General features: G+C 34.6%; 1 protein-coding gene across 2 annotated transcripts; it reads right to left on the bottom strand.

Annotated features, from left to right (window-relative positions):
- Positions 1-1564: 1564 nt before the first annotated feature.
- On the bottom strand, positions 1565-16816 carry LOC108209039 (uncharacterized). 2 transcript variants are annotated; one of them, XM_017379742.2, is made up of 27 exons: positions 16471-16816; positions 16207-16384; positions 15983-16098; positions 14318-14440; positions 14065-14190; positions 13290-13936; positions 12509-12630; positions 11766-11857; positions 11412-11628; positions 11180-11231; positions 8658-8806; positions 8496-8566; positions 8163-8336; positions 7953-8021; positions 6984-7085; positions 6644-6733; positions 5296-5371; positions 5111-5207; positions 4914-4983; positions 4574-4753; positions 4349-4471; positions 4176-4259; positions 3466-3650; positions 3225-3363; positions 3089-3148; positions 2284-2388; positions 1565-2012 (listed from the first exon to the last, which is right to left on the bottom strand). In XM_017379742.2, exons 1-27 carry the CDS (start codon positions 16558-16560, stop codon positions 1899-1901), a joined length of 3651 nt encoding a protein of 1216 aa, XP_017235231.1. In that variant the 5' UTR covers positions 16561-16816; the 3' UTR covers positions 1565-1898. The 2 variants fall into 2 exon arrangements, with proteins under 2 accessions (XP_017235231.1, XP_017235230.1); XM_017379741.2 differs by having other exon boundaries at positions 6984-7097; positions 16471-16705.
- Between the last annotated feature and the right edge of the window lie 778 nt (positions 16817-17594).

Below are 17594 nucleotides of genomic sequence, written 5' to 3'. Positions count from 1 at the left end.
TCAAAATTTTAATTCACAAAAAAAATCAATTAAAAATAATAATTTTTGCTAACCGGTCAATGCACCTAAAGATACGTGTCAAAGTCAAAAGTGACATATAAAAAAAAACAGAGCGAGTACAAGTCAATAAAAAAGTTGAAATTTGTGAACGCTATAATTTTATGTCCAATGATATATTTTTGAAATTTTATGATGACATATTGATTATAATAATTAGATAGATTATAAAAAAGTAATTATTTATCATTGACTTAAATTATTATATATAAAATAAATTATTTTAATATAATAATAAATATGTGCTACATAGAGTAACATGATGAATTTGACATAAACTCATTTTATCGTGTAAAAGTGATGAACTTTTTGTAAATTATTTTTCAAACGAGAACTAAAATTTTACCTAAAACTTAAGATGGTTGAAGATTCTTTCACGACTTGTTTCTTAGGTTTGGAATTTTTTTGGACTTCTCTCCTTTTTCATTTTTCCATTTAACGTTTGATTTTTGTAAATATTTTAAGGTGATTTGGTTGGATAGCAAAAATTATTATTATTACAAATTTCTAACTCAAACAAAAATTGTGTAACTAAACTGTTAATTTATAAAAATTTTATTTACAAACAACTAGTCTAGTTATATTGTTGAACATATAAAATTATGTCTTAAAAATCGACTGTATTTTAAATTAATAATTATTTATATCTGTTTAAATCAATAATTTAATTTAGTATATTACTACTCTCTCGTCCTTATTATAAGGCACCAAGACTTTTTGCACACAATTCTAAGTGCTTTGACCACCTACTTAAAATTATTTTTTTTAAATTTTTCTTTTTTGGAATTAAAATATTTGATATATATTTTAATTCTAAAAAAAAAAATTTAAAAAAAATAATTTTAAGTGTATGGTCAAAACACTTAGAATTGTTTGCAAAAAGTCTTAGTGACTTATAATAAGGACAGTAGCATAATTTTGACTTCGATAACAAGAATTTTTTAGTGCCAAATACTTTAATATCTTGAAATGCCTTTGACAAAACTTGATTTCTTAACAATTTTGAATGAAGATGTATAAAGGATGCTGCACAGTGCACACAATAAAAAATCGTGGAAATGTATCATGTTTAAAATTTCTTGTTGAACTTAATGTTGAATATGTTGAAGTTCATACGAGGATCATTGGCCTAACTCGTCTCCCCTCAGTCGTTGAGGTCTTCATCGAGGTACCAAGAGAAGAAGGTACAACGCTTAGGAAAAGATTGCGATACAAGCTCAGAATTCCGCCATTCTACCATCATATACCAATATATATTCCCCTTGGCCCCCCATTCTAACTAGCAGTCTAGCAGTCTAGCAGCCTCTTCCTCTAATTTACTGACTGCCCTCGGGCCGAAACAGAAGAGACGGCCAGGCTAAACCCGCTGAAAGGCAAAGTTTTGGCCGTGACCAATATAAAGACGGTTTCTGCCCTGCAAGTTCTGCCTAGTTAAGTACAGCATCATAAAGACATGTCACTGCGCACACATTTTTCAATTTCAACAACAAAGTACTAAACCATACGAAATATCCAAATCTTAGTCACTACTGCATAACTTATTAAAACTGCCTAGATTGTATGTACATCAGAGAACAGGACCTATGCAAAAACCAGCACTGGGACATGGTGGGGCTATAACTTCATTCTTATATGGGCGGGAAAAAACTCTATTAATAAGTCAATTCTTCTATGGGTGGGGATTACTCTACAAACTAGAGATATAATACACATGCCTAACAGGGAAAGAGATCTGGATGTTGGGAACCTGCATTGGTGTTCCCTTGGATACTTCTAACACCAACATTGAAACTCGAAGTTGGGAAAAAAAAAGTTAATTGCTATACATTTGTCTGCTTCCTCTACATGAAATAGCTAAGAGAGGACTTCTTTCTCGATCCACCTTCACCATACAAGTCATTCCACTGGAGAAGCTCGTTCATATTTGTAGTCTCAGATGACACGCTTGCACATACCTGAATGCAATTGAAACAGAATGGTTATCAAGATTTTTGTTTTAGCTCCCACCCCCCAACTGTTGATCAAAGAGAGGAATAGCAAATGCAAACCAAATCAAGCATGTAGACAAGAAAAGGCAGTAGCCTAGATCAATATACAAGATTGAGGTCATTGATATCAAAGGATCCTTGATCAAAAATGATGTCAAAGATATGCAGTACACTTATCTACAAGCTTCTTGAAATTCAGAGTCAACTACCATGACACATAATCAACCACTTGTCGTACCTGTTCCTGAGCATATCTAAAATCATCCATACTCAAAGGACGAATATCAGCACTGCTAAATAATGCAGGCAGCGGTTCATTTTTCGCCAAAGCCAAAGCCTTTTCCTGAAATCACATGTATGTCCGAAAGATCATTAAGTTCTACATTACAAGCATGTAACGAAAACATACACTATAATCTAACATATGTACATGTACTTAAAAGCAGCAGCTGAGGGGAAAAAAGAAGAAGCAGTGCACACAGCACAACAATAAGGCCAACATAAGATCGCATCAGCCATCACTAATTATTAATCAGGAAAGAAAGAGCAGCATAAAATTAAGCAGATGTCAGCATAACCTAAGTTTAACTTAAAAAAGCAGCAAAAAAATGGTATTTTGGATCAATGTACGAACATCATAGGTCCAGTTAATTCAGATTATGTCCTCCAGACATCAGCAAATTATATTACATATAACAGTAGTCTTGGAAAAAAAAGAAACTGGGAGATGGATCTCAAAACTCAAAAGAGCTTACACAAATGAACTCAGAAACAAGTACTAACAAAAACTAAGAACTTTAAGCTGGAAAAAACAAATCTAGAATCAGTAGCAGTAAAAGCAATATAACAGAAAGTAAATGTCCTTGTTTCCCAAAGAAAACCAAGGAATTTGAAACATACAGACATTATATGGATGTAGACAACACAAAAGCATATAAATCTTATTGAAACATTAATAATTGCCAAATTATTTTGATTCATTATAATACCAAAGAATGCAATATCGCTACATTATGACATATACACTCCCACGAGTTACCAACCTTCTTTTCTTTCTCCAAAATTTCTCTAATTGGACAATGAGCAGCTGTCACGCAAAGATTCTGACAAGACACAGAAAAATTTCAGAAATATAAAGAATTTGAAAGACAACAATTAGATTGCACTAACAAAACATACCTTTAAATCACTTCCTGAATATCCATCAGTCATACTAGCTATTTCTTCAAGACGCACATTAGGTCCCAACTCTTCCTTCGCCAATATAACACGTAAAATCTTCTCTCTATTTGTGGCATCTGGGAGGTTGACCATCAATCTTCACAAAGAAGATCAAATCATCAGTAATACAAAACTACTGGATAAGGGTTAGGTATTTAAAAAATAATAAAAATGAGAATTAAAAGATTAAAAACTTTACCTACGAGGTAGCCGCCGCACGACAGCCTCATCAAGGTCAAAAGGTCTATTGGTTGCAGCAAGGACTAGTACCCGTTCCTTATCCTTTGTGCGCAAACCATCCCAGTTCATCATGAACTCATTCTTCATTTTACGCATTGCTTCGTGTTCTCCAGGGTTCTCACGCCTTCCTAACATACTGTCAACCTATATATGATGAATTCAATATGTTACAATCACCAAGACATAAGTTTGTCTAGACAGTACCAAAGACAAATAGGCAGCCACAGAAGAGAGCAAATGATTTAGAGTCCGTTTGGATGAGCTTATAACTTATGACTTAACGTGACTTATATGATAAGCCGGGAGCTTAAAATATCTGTTTGGGTAATTTTGACTTATTAATGACTTATGGGTTACTAAAAATATAATAATAAAAATAAAGGTGATTTGTGGGTAAATTATGACTTATGGAAAATTTTTACCAAAAAAAATAAGTTACAAAAAAATTAAGTCACTGGAAAAAGTACCTCAAACTAACTTCTGGCTTTAAGTCAGTTTCTAGCTTATTTTTGACTTAAAGCTGACTTCTGACTTATTACACAATAAGACATTTTTCAGCTTAAAGCAAGAAATGATTTAAAGCCCGGGCTTTAAGCCCAGGCAAACAGGCTCTTACTTAAAGATGGACACTAGTTTAACTGTGATCATGGACCATATAATTTTACCCACCTCATCAACAAAAACTACACTAGGAGCGATTTTACTAGCCAGACTGAAGACGGCCTTAACATACTTCTCTCCCTCGCCAAACCACTGCAATAAACAGGAAGAAACATATCAGCTCCGAAACAAAAAGGTCACAAAACAGAAGTATGAAGATATCAGTTACTCAGGATAGTTACTTTTGAGGCGATGCTAGACATGGATATATTTATGAAGTTTGCACCAGCCTCAGTAGCAACAGCTTTTGCAAGCATAGTCTTGCCAGTACCAGGAGGTCCAAAAAGCAGTATTCCCTTGCAGGGCTACAAAAAATCAATACTTCAGTACCCAGTTCTGCAGAAGTCTATAGTTAAGACATATATGAAAAAAAATCCACCAAACAACAAAAATATTGTAAATCAAACCTTAGTTAGCTGTCCTTTACAGAACAGTTCAGGTCTTTGAAGAGGTAACATTACCAATTCCTTCAAGGTATCTTTTACATTTTCAAGAGCTCCAATATCATCAAAGGTAACGCCGATATCACTTGGTGGAATAACTTCCCCAAGTAGTCGCTTCTCAAATTCATTGTCAGTAACCACATCCTAAAATACACATGCATTAGTTAATTTATACATAACGTACTAGTTTGTGTAATGATAAGACTAGATTAAATGTCAAGTCACGAATTTAAAGAAACAATAGACTATATTTCAAGGCACAAAGATGAATCTAAACTAGACAACTATAAACCATAGACTGTACCTGGAGTGAATTCTTCAGATTCTTGTCTTCGTTTTGAATACCTTCTAATATCTTTAACCCATACCTAATACTGTGAAGATAAACAAGAAAGTAATTTAAACACTCCGTGAATAGATAGAGCAGCAAAACTATAACAGTTTTCCATCATCCTTTTTCCCAATTTTTTCATCATTACTATACACTAGTGATGTTTTTACCTTTCAATGGATAACAAAACTTTGGCATCTTTGATGGAAGCTTCGGAAGAATGCATCAAGTGATGACTCAAAGCCCAACCAATAACTTTCTCTGCACCTGTTCCACATTGACAATGAAATGCTATCAAATGAGAAATTCAATATGAATACAAATTATACAAAACTAATAAAACAAGTAAACTAACTTTCAGAATTCAAAGTTTCATCCTTCACGGATAATGCTTCAAGATCGGGGCAATCAATTGCAGTTCTGTTTAAAACCTGCAAATTAAGAATTTAACACACAAGGACCGGGAAGATTTAATTTGATGTCACAACAGATAGACTAACAATACATAACTACATAACACCATCAACATCATAAAGTTGCAAGAAAACAAGCATATGAACAGAACTGCATACATGTTACAAACAAGTCCAAATACCACCTCTAATCACCATACAGCTTCCCCAGGATCCATTCAGCATTATAGAGAAGCATTGCATTCACATAAATATCTAGAGATATCTTATATACCAAGTCTGTGGAAGATCTTTGGTGACAAACAATTGATTGTAAAAAAATTGTTTGATACAGTTACCCACTGCTATTTTTTCAGAACCCAAGTCAATTACACGGACTCTTCCCACTATTCTCATTATGCCAAAACAACCTCAAGTTGATTTTCGAACAACTTATTTTCTACCATTATTAAATTTTTTTAAATAATTTCGTAATTTGTTTGCTGCTTCTTTTAAAAAGTCAATATACACGGACTCTTCCCACTATTCTCATTATGCCAAAACAACCTCAAGTTGATTTTCGAACAACTTATTTTCTACCATTATTAAATTTTTTAAATAATTTCGTAATTTGTTTGCTGCTTCTTTTAAAAAGTCAATTGCAAGTATATGATACATTGTCCTTCTTCCATCAATGGCATGACCTTTCAGGTTCGTTCTCTTCATTTTTAATACTTTCAAATTCTTGCTACAATAATGACCATATTCCTTCAGACTGATTAACACGCAACAGCTAAGTAATTCCAAAATCCAATATTTTAGCCTCCTCTCATATTTTCTTAATTCCAACAAGCAAGGCATGCCTATTACAATTTTATTAGAGATGTATCATGGAAAAAAAAAAAAAAAAAAAAAAAAAAACTGTGCACAAAAAATAACAGTGGAGAACCCACCTCAACATTAACCTCAAACATATCAATATAACATTTCTATGAATATGGCCAGATGGGCCTACCCACAACATTAACACTACCGATCAACGTATGAGAAAAAAACTAAAACAGTATCGTATGTGACAAATATCCACATCGACCTCGTATCAAATTTTATTTATCCTCCATGAATTCAAAACCACCAGATATAAAGTCTTTGGAGATGCAATGCAACAAATTTACTACTGGCATTTTGAGAAAAAATGCATCTTATAAGGTAACAAACATGATCAGCATATTACAAAAAAAGGTTACATTGACAATCAAGACAGAATATAACTGGAAAAGTTTATATGATTTGCATAAATCAACTACTCACTGAGCGCATGGTGACTAAATTTGACTGGGATCTTAAAGTTTCTATGTCGCGATCCAGCTTCTGTTTCCACTCCGAGAGCAGTGATTCATCCTGGCAAAATCGACAAACATTAACTACAAAAAACTTTATGGTAAACTGTTAAGGTAAGAGCACAAACATATGATCATGCGCCTATGCCGGCAGTGCCTCCCTCTAATAACTGGAGTAGGCAGATAAGACACATACAGACACTAAATTTTCTGCCAATGCCACTTCTTTTTCTCGCTTTTAGATTAATAATGTGTGTGTGTGTGTATTGCAGAAACATAATTGTGGGAGACAACAAAACATGAATGATCACCTGAGGCATCTCAATTGATACTTTATTAGGGAATAGCCGGGTGATCTGCTTCACTGTTTTTGGGGTTTCTTTGCTTTTTTCGTGCATTCGACCAAGAGTCCCCTGAAGGATAAACTTCTTGCATAAGTTTGAGGAACATCAGTTTCACAATAATATCAATAGTATATTTTAATATACAAAATTACAATTTGAGTGGGAAAGACATATATTGAGCAAAAGATTTATCAGTACATACATGTAGAGTTTAATCGGAATTCACTAGCTTCTACATTAATCAATTAGTTGACTTCCAGGTGAAATTATTTGCCAAAAGCAGAACCTAGAAGCATCTTGGATTTTGAAAGACCTATATTATACCTGACTTGATATATTACAACAGTCAAAAGAACGTAAGCACAAGTTTCTGTTTCATAATGGGAACATGTGGGCAGTATCTCAACCCTCAGGTGCTTGTCATCAGTGGTGGTGATTGTGCTATGCTTTGATTAGAAAATCAAGGTCTAAACTATCGGAAGTCATTAAAACAGTAAGGCACCATATGATTGGAATTAATGATATAGGGAGAATGGAATGAAACTTGTATCACATTTGTGTATTAGATTTGTTACCTATAAATTTGCACCTGAGGCACATTTCACCAATCTAGAGATAAGTGATCATTCCAACTTACTAATATTTTCAAAAACTTCCCTCTTTCTTCCTTCTATTCCACCTGCCTACTTTTATGCAGCTCATCTGAGCCGCTAGACTTTGACCAAATATTATATAATTTATAATGCGAAACAAAAGGAAATAATGTGATAAGTGTATATAAACAAAATTATTAAGAAGGCTATATACCAAATGAATTAATAATTTCCATCAAATATGCACACAACTTACAGTCGATACGCAATCAATTTGGTAAAGAAACTAAAAAACCAATGACAAGTAGTGAAAATCAATATTAGAAGTGTTTAAATTGCATACCCGGAAAGCGTCAAATAGAGATGTTTGATTGCTTCCAAACTTGGTAAACAGAAGACTGCCGGGATTGTACTGAAACATGATTAAACATTTAGTTAAGGTTATTCAAGAAACTGGAAAGTTAATGGCAAACCACACGTCATCAATACCAGAGCCGCTCCCACGAACCCAGAGAATTTTCTTAAGTAGGGATAGATGAGTATAGTAACTTACTTTCTCCTTCTGATCATCCACTTGTGTATGTGAAGCAATGACAACTACATTGCCTGGTAAACTTTCAATCTTAATCTTAAAAGATCCATATGCCTCTGTATTCCCCAGTAAAGACTTCTCTACGTCTTTCACAAACAAAATTACTGCACACCTTTTACTTTCTTCTATAGCAACCTGTGAAATGTTAAATTCACAGTTTTATCAGGGAGGTCGATTACAAGAAACTTAAATACACACACATTCATGGTAAAGGAACCATATTAAGAAGGGATACTATTAACATTAACATAAGTAAGAAAGGCAAAATATTTCTTCTCCAGCAAATATTTCTACCCGGAAGAGTTCATTAATTGCAAGTCTTTCAGCCTCACCGCTACTGCCAGATTCAGGACGAAGCGAGCCAGCTGCACAGTGAACACCAATTATCACCACTGAAGGCAGTTGATGGAGGAAAAAAATCATATAAGGTATAGACACAAGACGAGGGTGGCTCACCTGCACAAAAAAAACCATGATCTTTTTCGCAAAGGCCCCCAAGATCATTACCTTCTACAATTGATCTATCAAATCTAACCCCAATCTTGGATGAACCGTTTTCTTCAAATGCAAGCACCACTTTGCCTTTAAACCCAGATTGTGGTCCCCTGAAAGAAACACAGAAAAAGAAAATTATTATGTTTAACATTTTGATTACATGATTACATTACATCCTACCAATGAGACACCAAACTTTACAAGGGGGCACGAAAGGTGGATAACAGTTCCCCAATGTAGGTTTCTGAACCAATTTGGTGCATGACAAGGTAAGGGAAAAGGCTGGAAAATGATGAAATAAGATAGGAGCTGTAGGTGGGTGGGGGACCAAGTTAAGTTGGAATCAGTAGATATGGCTTATGAGCTTTCATGATTGTACAATTTCTGATACATGTCTAGGATTTGTTACAGGCCAGGGATTTGCCAAAGCATAAGGGTCACAAAAGTTTAGAATCAAAATTATATTGCTGGAGGAAGAGGACTGGGAACCAAGAGATGATTATAATGTACGGACCTAGATCCAAGAAAAAAGGAAGTAGACCTGGAAAATGAATTTTGCCTTTCAAAGAAAGTAAAATATAAAAAGTGGCCAGTAAACAGAAGGTGCAAAATGGGTTGCAGAAAGCGAAGAGGACCCATTTATGAAAAGTAGCCATTTTAAGTTTTTGAAAGGATATTTCAGTAAGGCAAGTGGTCTAGATACCATTCCTGACTTCGGGTGCCTGGAGACGGGAAAAAAAAAAAGAGATAGTACTGACAGTAGCTTGCAAAAATAAAGAGAGGATGTGTTGGGGTATATATTCAAAGAGTTGCTCAAAAAACACAGTGAAGGGAGACCTGGGCAATCGTCATTTTAGAGGGTTTAAAACTGTTACAGCCGTACAGTTCAACCTTACATGCCACTAATTTTATCGTACAACAGTTATAATATCAAAGTGCCTAAATACTATGACAGTAACACCAGTGTAGTTTAAGGAACAAATTTCATTGAAGCGTGAGACCCAATTTTAAGACGCGACTCGCACAACACCATTAACTGCGTGCTTATTTGCCAAAAAACATATAATCACATCGTTAACAATAAATATATTATTTTGCGTAGTTTTAGCTTTAAAACATATAGAGCATATTTCACATAATAGAACTATCAATAATGAAGCATCAGTTGACAATGTTTAACAATTTAAAAATTTTAAAGTCATTTAACTCAATCTTCTCTCCTCAAATTCTTGCTCTTCCTCTTAATCATCTTCATCTATTAAAATTGGAAAAGTGGTTGCATGAGTTACTTTGAAGTGGTTGTGTGCAAGAATGAAGATGTTCTTTTCTTTTCTTCAACGGGTATTTTAGCCTTTCAATTTCTCTCCATCTTTTGACATCTTTCAACATTCCTGTTGATTAACATGTTAATCTCCTGATGCGATTGAGATCAATTTTATAGTTCAGGTAAGCGTCTACACTAAAAGTTTATAAACCCTAGGTTGAAGGAGAGCCATAAAAATCCAATAACAACACAGAAACCAGCTCCCCAAAAGGATGATTATGCTTAAAATGAAATGGGTGTCCATTTCTTATCATCTAAGTATTTATTAGTGTGCCACAAATAAGGGTGTATATATAGTTATACAGCAATATATTATCTGTCTTTAAAAATGATGCAAGTGCCTGAAACAATCTGCGACACAAAAGCAGAATACATTCATATTTATTTACAATCTTGTGTACCAAGAAAGTGGGTTTATTATAACAGAGTATTTTTTTGAATAGAGACACGTAACTTTGATTTTATTTTTGCTAAGTTCGTAAATTCAAGTCCGGGTGCTTGTTTTCTGTACTACACACAAAATGTGTAAGCAAACGATAAATGACCACTATTACAGGATTCCTGCCTTTTTCTAGTTGCAGACTAATATTCAGAACACCGAAAAAATTATCGTAAAAAGATAAATATAAAACAAAATAGCCTTCAATGACAAGAAAAAAAATGCATGTGGTCAAACTTCTGTTGGATGAATGAATGTGCTCACTTTGAAAAGTACACTTCCAAAGTATAGTCCTCAAACCCAATATCAGCAGAAGTCACCACCAAATAAAGTAATGGGCAGACCATATTGCCCTTCTTGTAATTAGACTTTTTATCTTAATTTTTTTTATAAATTCTTTTCTTTATTTCAGATTTCAAGTTCTATGAACCTTTTCCATTTGCCTATTTGTTTTAGATGTGATTTGTGTGTAGAATACCCATTTTTTTCTTTATAGTATTCAATAACCAGTTTAATCCTACACAAAATAGTCCTCAAGCACTCCAAACCCAAATTAAGAGCCTCTACCAAACGGAAGGAGCTTTAGGATCAGACCACTTGCCCTATAGTAGTGATTAGCTATGTATACAACAAATGCAGAACCTTAGGTCTAATGTAGTAGAAATACAGAAAGACATGTTTCCAGTCAAAAGATTATAGGGATATAGGGAGGAAATGTACCTTAATGGTGATAATTCAGATTGTAGAGGGCCCACATACTTTACTCTATCACCTGTCATTACAACAATATATTGAACAGTGTAAAAATCACTTTCAGAGTTTTAAAGACAGTAGTGATATGGATGTCAAAACAAAGAGCATCGCTTGCTCATATATTCGGGATATAAGTTAAAAAAGTTCAGGTTCATTGCTAAAAAATGCACTAAAGTAGAGCGGGATATTGATTGCATGCCTTTCTTAAAAGTGTAAGGTCTGGATGAGGCAGTAGACGCGTCTTGCTTAGGTTGCGCTTGAGAACCAAGGTTACACCCACCAGTGACATCAGCCTCCCGACTAGAAGCTGGCCTCTTCAGATGCAATGCAGTGGCCTGAGCGCGTTTGGCAAATACACTTGCTCTTTCAGGCCTCGAACATTCTTTTAACGGATCAAGTTCCTTTGTAGCGGGTCCCTGAATGCAATTTAAGGATCATTAGTAGAACAAAGGGTCTTTACTAAAGGATGGCTACACTGACCAGAGAGCTTATTAGCACAGTCTCAGAATATTGGCAATGCATGCTTTTCAATGCGGTGTATCTAAAAGCTTACCCCAGGGAGTAGGAGAGAATCAGCTAATATAAGTGTAGCGCCGAAATGTTTGGCAAGCCCCTTAACCAGTGTCTCTTGGTATATTTCCGAACCTGAGGTTGTAAACATAATTGAAAGTTTAAAGCATATCTACATCACAAAAAGAAACATAGCTAGAAATATTCTTGGTTCATGCCAGAAAGAATAGTAGATCACACTGGACAGAATCAAAAGTTTGCCAGATACAGATGCGTATCCACGACAAATTTGAAACTCTAGCGAATTAAAGATATAGATATTACAGGATTTGATGATATGACTTTCAAACGTATATGAGGACGTATATGAGAACATCTAAGATTTATTGCCATGACTAGTTCTCCTCATCTGTACTAATGGATCTCATTTACAAACTTACAAGTCTCTAGAGTCAATCTTACGGAACAGGAGAAATAAGAAATCAATTTTACTTCTTGGTTACTTCTTGGTCACTGCCCACCTCCATCTGCTAGAGAAGGCTTTTTTTTCTGCTTTAAATTTATGGTTATGTGATACTATGTTCAATAAATGTTTCTCTATTATAGCTAGACATCAGAAGAACCTGCTCGTGCAAGCGGTTCATAAGACAGCAGGGCTCAAAACCTCGACTGTTCTACAAAATTCTCCACTACTGCATGATAAATAAACTTATCGGCTTCATTGCATCTCTAATCTATTATTAAAAATCAGATTTAAAATTTAAAAAAAGGATTTTGGCGCAGTACCTGCAGGACCAGATAATAAAATCCTTGGGCACACTGTAGGCAGATTTGCAGCTATCTTCGAAAATCTATTACACTTCAAATGTATGAAGGTTGAAGCAACCAGAACATTTTTTGTACTCTCACTGTCAAGTAAAGCATGATTATAATTAACAAAACTTTAATAATAAATTCTTATCAGGTAGGATTCTCAAGAGCAGAGAAAGATTGATATTTACAAATAAAGGCCGAAACTGCGTACATATAATGAAGAAAACGCAGTCATATGGAAACTACCACTCGCTCAAATGATGAACCACGAAAGTTAAATACCACTAAATAATCTAGCCACAGAAACCCATATGTCCTCACACAAAGTAACAACCCATCTATACCATCACATGAAGTAACTAAATCCAAATTTATGTTTAACTACCTCAATGAAGCCTAGAAACAATACTATCATGCAGTAATTGCCCCAAAAAATAAATTATGGTTTAGATGACAATTTAGCTTTGACAAGGGTGTTTGAAAATAAAAGTAAAAGATGCAAAAATGAACCAGGTATAAGGGACCTAATAGAAAACAACAAGACATGAACACCTAATTTGGTTCAGGAATATTGTGGCAGACAAGGTATATATATCCTCTTTTAAGCTGTGTACAGAAATGACAAAGTAACTCACAATATACAAGGAAAAATACCAAAACAAGGCTGGAAAATACGAAAGGCCCATGACTAGAAATATAAACCAAGTTAGCAGTATATTTTAATAATTTTTTTTAAGTAACAAAAAATCTGCACCTTAAATAATATGGAAAACTTTCAAACGACACATCAATGTCCTCAGATTTGAGAATTCTTTGTTGTAAGCCATTTTTGTACAGTTGAAGCCTCCTTAACAATAATATTGGACTGATATCCTTAGATTCTCCAGCTTCCAGTTGAAAATCAAGTATTTTAGAGATGCTACCGGTCAAATCAAACTCGGGCGTGGCTGATCCTGCGAGCATAGGGGAACCCTGTGTGGGCCTATTAGTTACCGCGGGAACCTGCCTTGTGTCTGCATCAACAGAAGCTTCTAGACCAGTGTCGTGATTAATATTATTGGTAGTCATAGAAAGAACAGACGTTTTCTCAGGTAATGAAGCATCAGCCCCCCCACAATGATCCACCGCGTCCATATCAGCATCCACATTACCGTTATCTGAAACTTTACAGGGAGAAAGAAGTGGGGGCAGTTCAGGTGGAGAAGGGGGAGGAAGTAGAGAGAATTCCTTTGGGATATTAGATAATGTTGCTAATACTGAAGCTCCTGCAACAGCAGAAGGATCTCTAACCCCGTCCTCCAACTGTAACCCTTTAAAACTGCCACTATGTGATTCCAACACCCGTACTGAAGGAGGCGTTCCATCAGAAACAGAGTTATTATCTGTGAGTTGTTGAAATATCTGAATATAAAGTCAAGGAAGATTCTTCGTGGATAACATAAGTGAAATTTATTTACTCAAAAATATGTACAAGAAAAGATAATAACAAAATGGACAAATATATGCAATATGATCTAGACAAAGGATACATAAGCATGTCCAGTTGGACTGAAAATCACCTCATCACCTCCATTCAAAGGGAGACAAGTTTGCCTGGGGCAAACCTTTCCGTTTAATTTGACATACCCTTTTGCGCCGGTGATTGTAAGAAACGTCTAGGATGGTATATTTTATTAGGAACAGAGAGGTACGAGTAGAAAAGTCTCATAGGTAAATTCAAAAAAATTAATCTACATGATTAAATGACAGTTGATCTATATATTATCTAAATAAGGAGCATACCTTCGCATCTACATGCCTCAAGTTACACAATGTCTTACTGATAGATGGATCTCCTACAGACAAGTCACAGTGATGACCTTGACCAACCGTAAAAAAAGGCTGATGAATAACAATGTGGGGATTCTGAAATAGACAAAATATTTCAAGTGTTAGAGCTTCTAATATTTTACAAAAGTTGTCTGCTTAACAATGATGTATATAATTAACTGCACATATGTACATTAAAATTGATCAGCATGGCCGATAATTAAATAAGCATATAATATAAATATTAGGAACAGAAAATATGAAAGAAATAAAGATTACAGGTTCTGATGCAGAACCAAAAGCCGCCCACAACCGAAGACCACCAACAGCAAGATATATAGATTTATATCTTGACAGCTTGTATGAAACTTGATTTTCCTAACCCGCCTAGCATTAATCTGTTTTATATTATTAATCCTTTTTTTCTCTAATGAATAAAACCTTACTCTCAAGATCTCAACTCTCATCCTGATAGAGCATGAGGTCATAAGGACGATTATTTTCTTCTCTTCAGCAGTTCATTTGTAGTTGCAACTTAAGTGAACGTGTCACTACTATTTTAATCTTATCTAGATAAATTGGTCGGCATTCATCACAAGAAGTAAATTGCTGAACCAATTAGCACAAAAGTTAAGGACAGATATCTACCCTGTGCCAGTAGGCTATGATGCAATTTAGTATAATCTACATGTCCAATACTCACATTAAGTGATCCCCCTTGTAAGAGAGTGCTGCTTTAGAAATACATAGTCATCCACAAACTTAAAAGGACATGCTTCAGAGACCACCAAATCATCTTCAAAAGTTATGTCCAATATTTACTGTCACCTTTCCTTGGAAATAAACATACCCTGGTAACGACGCATCCATCTAAATCCTAACTTGCAGTACAATACCATAACATAACGCATTCTATAAACATTGGTATACCTACATATGTACAATTTGAGGAAGATAGACATGAACCACAACTCAAGCATAAAAAATTTAGATGGTCTAAAAGTTGCAGAAGGGTCTGTGGTGGTTTCATATTTTATATGTTGTACAGAACAGAGCACAAGACTGGCATAGTCGGGAAACCTCTACCATTTAACGTGGAGCATGTTTCAATATAAAGTGAATACCATAAGTTATTATATTGTCAAGATCCACATCACATTCAAGTGTAAATATGATCATCACAAAGATTCTCCATCCAAATCATGAAATTGCTATGCCATTAATTTGGCCTGATGATTATCCAAGGGTAGTGTATATTTTAAGTTAACCCACCCGGTGTTTTTTATCTTGTTTTCATTGTGCTTAATTATTGTCACGCATTATAAAGTACAACAAAAATAAAAGTGTATGTATGTAAAGTATTAATTATAGTCAACTCCCACCCATCTGCTTATCCAAAAATAGGACTACACATACGGGTAATTATTTGAGACATACCAATATGTAGTTAGCTACCACCTAATTTGTAATCAATAATCACAACAGTAACCCGAGTTGAAAATAATGCAAATAGCAACATGAAAAATCACAATTTCAGAATTCAACTTGCAAGAACCAGCAATTAGTTCAGAAATTACTATATTTTCACCAAGAAGACGATATTCTTGTATAACAATGATCAACAGAAGCAAGCATTACCTTGGAATACTGGGAAATGAGCTTCCCCCATGCAACTCCAACCTCTGGTTTCACTTGCCGTTTCTTTCCCCGATTCAACACATACCCACCAGTCCTCGCCTTATACAAAGATCGACCTGCACACAAACAATCCAACATCACCTAAACATCACAAACTCCCAAATTCAAAACAAAAAAAAATATTCAAATAAATTCAAACACAACAAAACACCAAGAAACCTCACCTAACGACATCGGAGACACAACCGGCTCCCCCACAACAACAGCATCAGTCGAATTATCCGGCTGCTCCTCATCAGCCTTCCTCTTGCCCTTATCAACCGATTTCGCCTCCTGATCACCCAAATTCTTCTCCGGATCTAGGGTTTTAGCTTCGTTATTCGACGACGATTCATCCACCGCCTACAATCCCCACAATTCACCCAAATCACCAATCAAAAACTCAAAAAAAATCAAAAAAAACATCAAGAAAGCAACAAAGATCGCACCTTTGAGCGTTTACTATTCGGCACCGGCGATGAGGATTGCGAGGGCAACGGCCGCTTGGACGAAGACGATCCTCGCCTAGTTTCCACCATGATTGATCCAAGATTGAATCAATTGCAGATTGAGAGACACAGGGTTTAGATGAAATTGCTTGTATGTATAGATAGAGAGATAGATATAGAAAGGGGGGTTTGAAGAGAAGAGATGAGAGGATGGTGATTGATTACGGAAGATCAGTTAACAACTTTGGTTTCTTGGTTTCTTGGTTACTTATATACATACATACTTACACACTCTCTGTGTGTGTGTATAATTTTCTATTCTGTTTGCTAAAGGCGGTTATCAAGTACTACTATGTTACTCTGATCAATAAAATATTATGGTCATTAGCAAATTAGCAATAACATATTATTGGTTACAATTATTAGTGCATTTCTATTTTTTGTTAGGAAATAAATAAATAATTGTATACGTCCAAAAACGATACGCCTGAAAACAGAAAATACGTATTGATGAACTTTTATCATCTAATTCACAGTGTTCTGAAAATCGGCGATTAATCGGGATTAATCGACGATTAATTGCTGTTCGGTCGGTCACGGTCTCGATTAAGCGTTAATCGATGAAAAATTATTTTTTCTGAAAAATCGGTCAAAGACGGGATTAATCGATCAAAAGACGGCAAAAATCGGTAAAAAAATCGGCAAATTTAAAAATTTTGAAAATCATAGTAAAAAAATTTAAAAATAAATATTAATTTTAAGACACATTGTACTATTGTCTTATTGGATGAATTGACCTAAATATTTAGCAAATGGATATTTTTGTGAATAAAATCATTGATTTTTTCAATTTATAGAATTATATGATTATAAATTTATTGTAAATATAAATATAGATATATTTATATTTATTTAGTTTAAAAATAATATTAAATTGATTCCTGTTAATGAATCGATTAATCACTCCGATTAATCCCCGATTATCCGATTAATCGCTAAACGGTGCCTTTGCTGACTAAATCTGATTCCCGCTTTTTACAACACTGCTATTCATATATATGGAACTTTTAAAAAAAATTATCTAATAAAATTTAGTTAATGAATTGAACATAATAATAATTATT

This window comes from Daucus carota, chromosome 2 (assembly GCF_001625215.2).
Source record: "Daucus carota subsp. sativus chromosome 2, DH1 v3.0, whole genome shotgun sequence".
NCBI classification, from domain to species: Eukaryota; Viridiplantae; Streptophyta; class Magnoliopsida; order Apiales; family Apiaceae; genus Daucus; species Daucus carota.
Note: the sequence above shows the minus strand (reverse complement) of the source record. Positions and strands in the feature narration are given on the sequence as shown.

Excerpts from the sequence above, each read along its gene's own strand:
- LOC108209039 (XM_017379741.2), bottom strand. The coding sequence starts at position 16,560 with ATGGTGGAAACTAGGCGAGGATCGTCTTCGTCCAAGCGGCCGTTGCCC. Across the intron at positions 16,099-16,206 it reads TGTGTCTCCGATGTCGTTAG|GTCGATCTTTGTATAAGGCG; the intron begins GTGAGGTTTCTT and ends GTTTGTGTGCAG. Across the intron at positions 6,734-6,983 it reads TATCAATTGAGATGCCTCAG|GATGAATCACTGCTCTCGGA; the intron begins GTGATCATTCAT and ends CGATTTTGCCAG.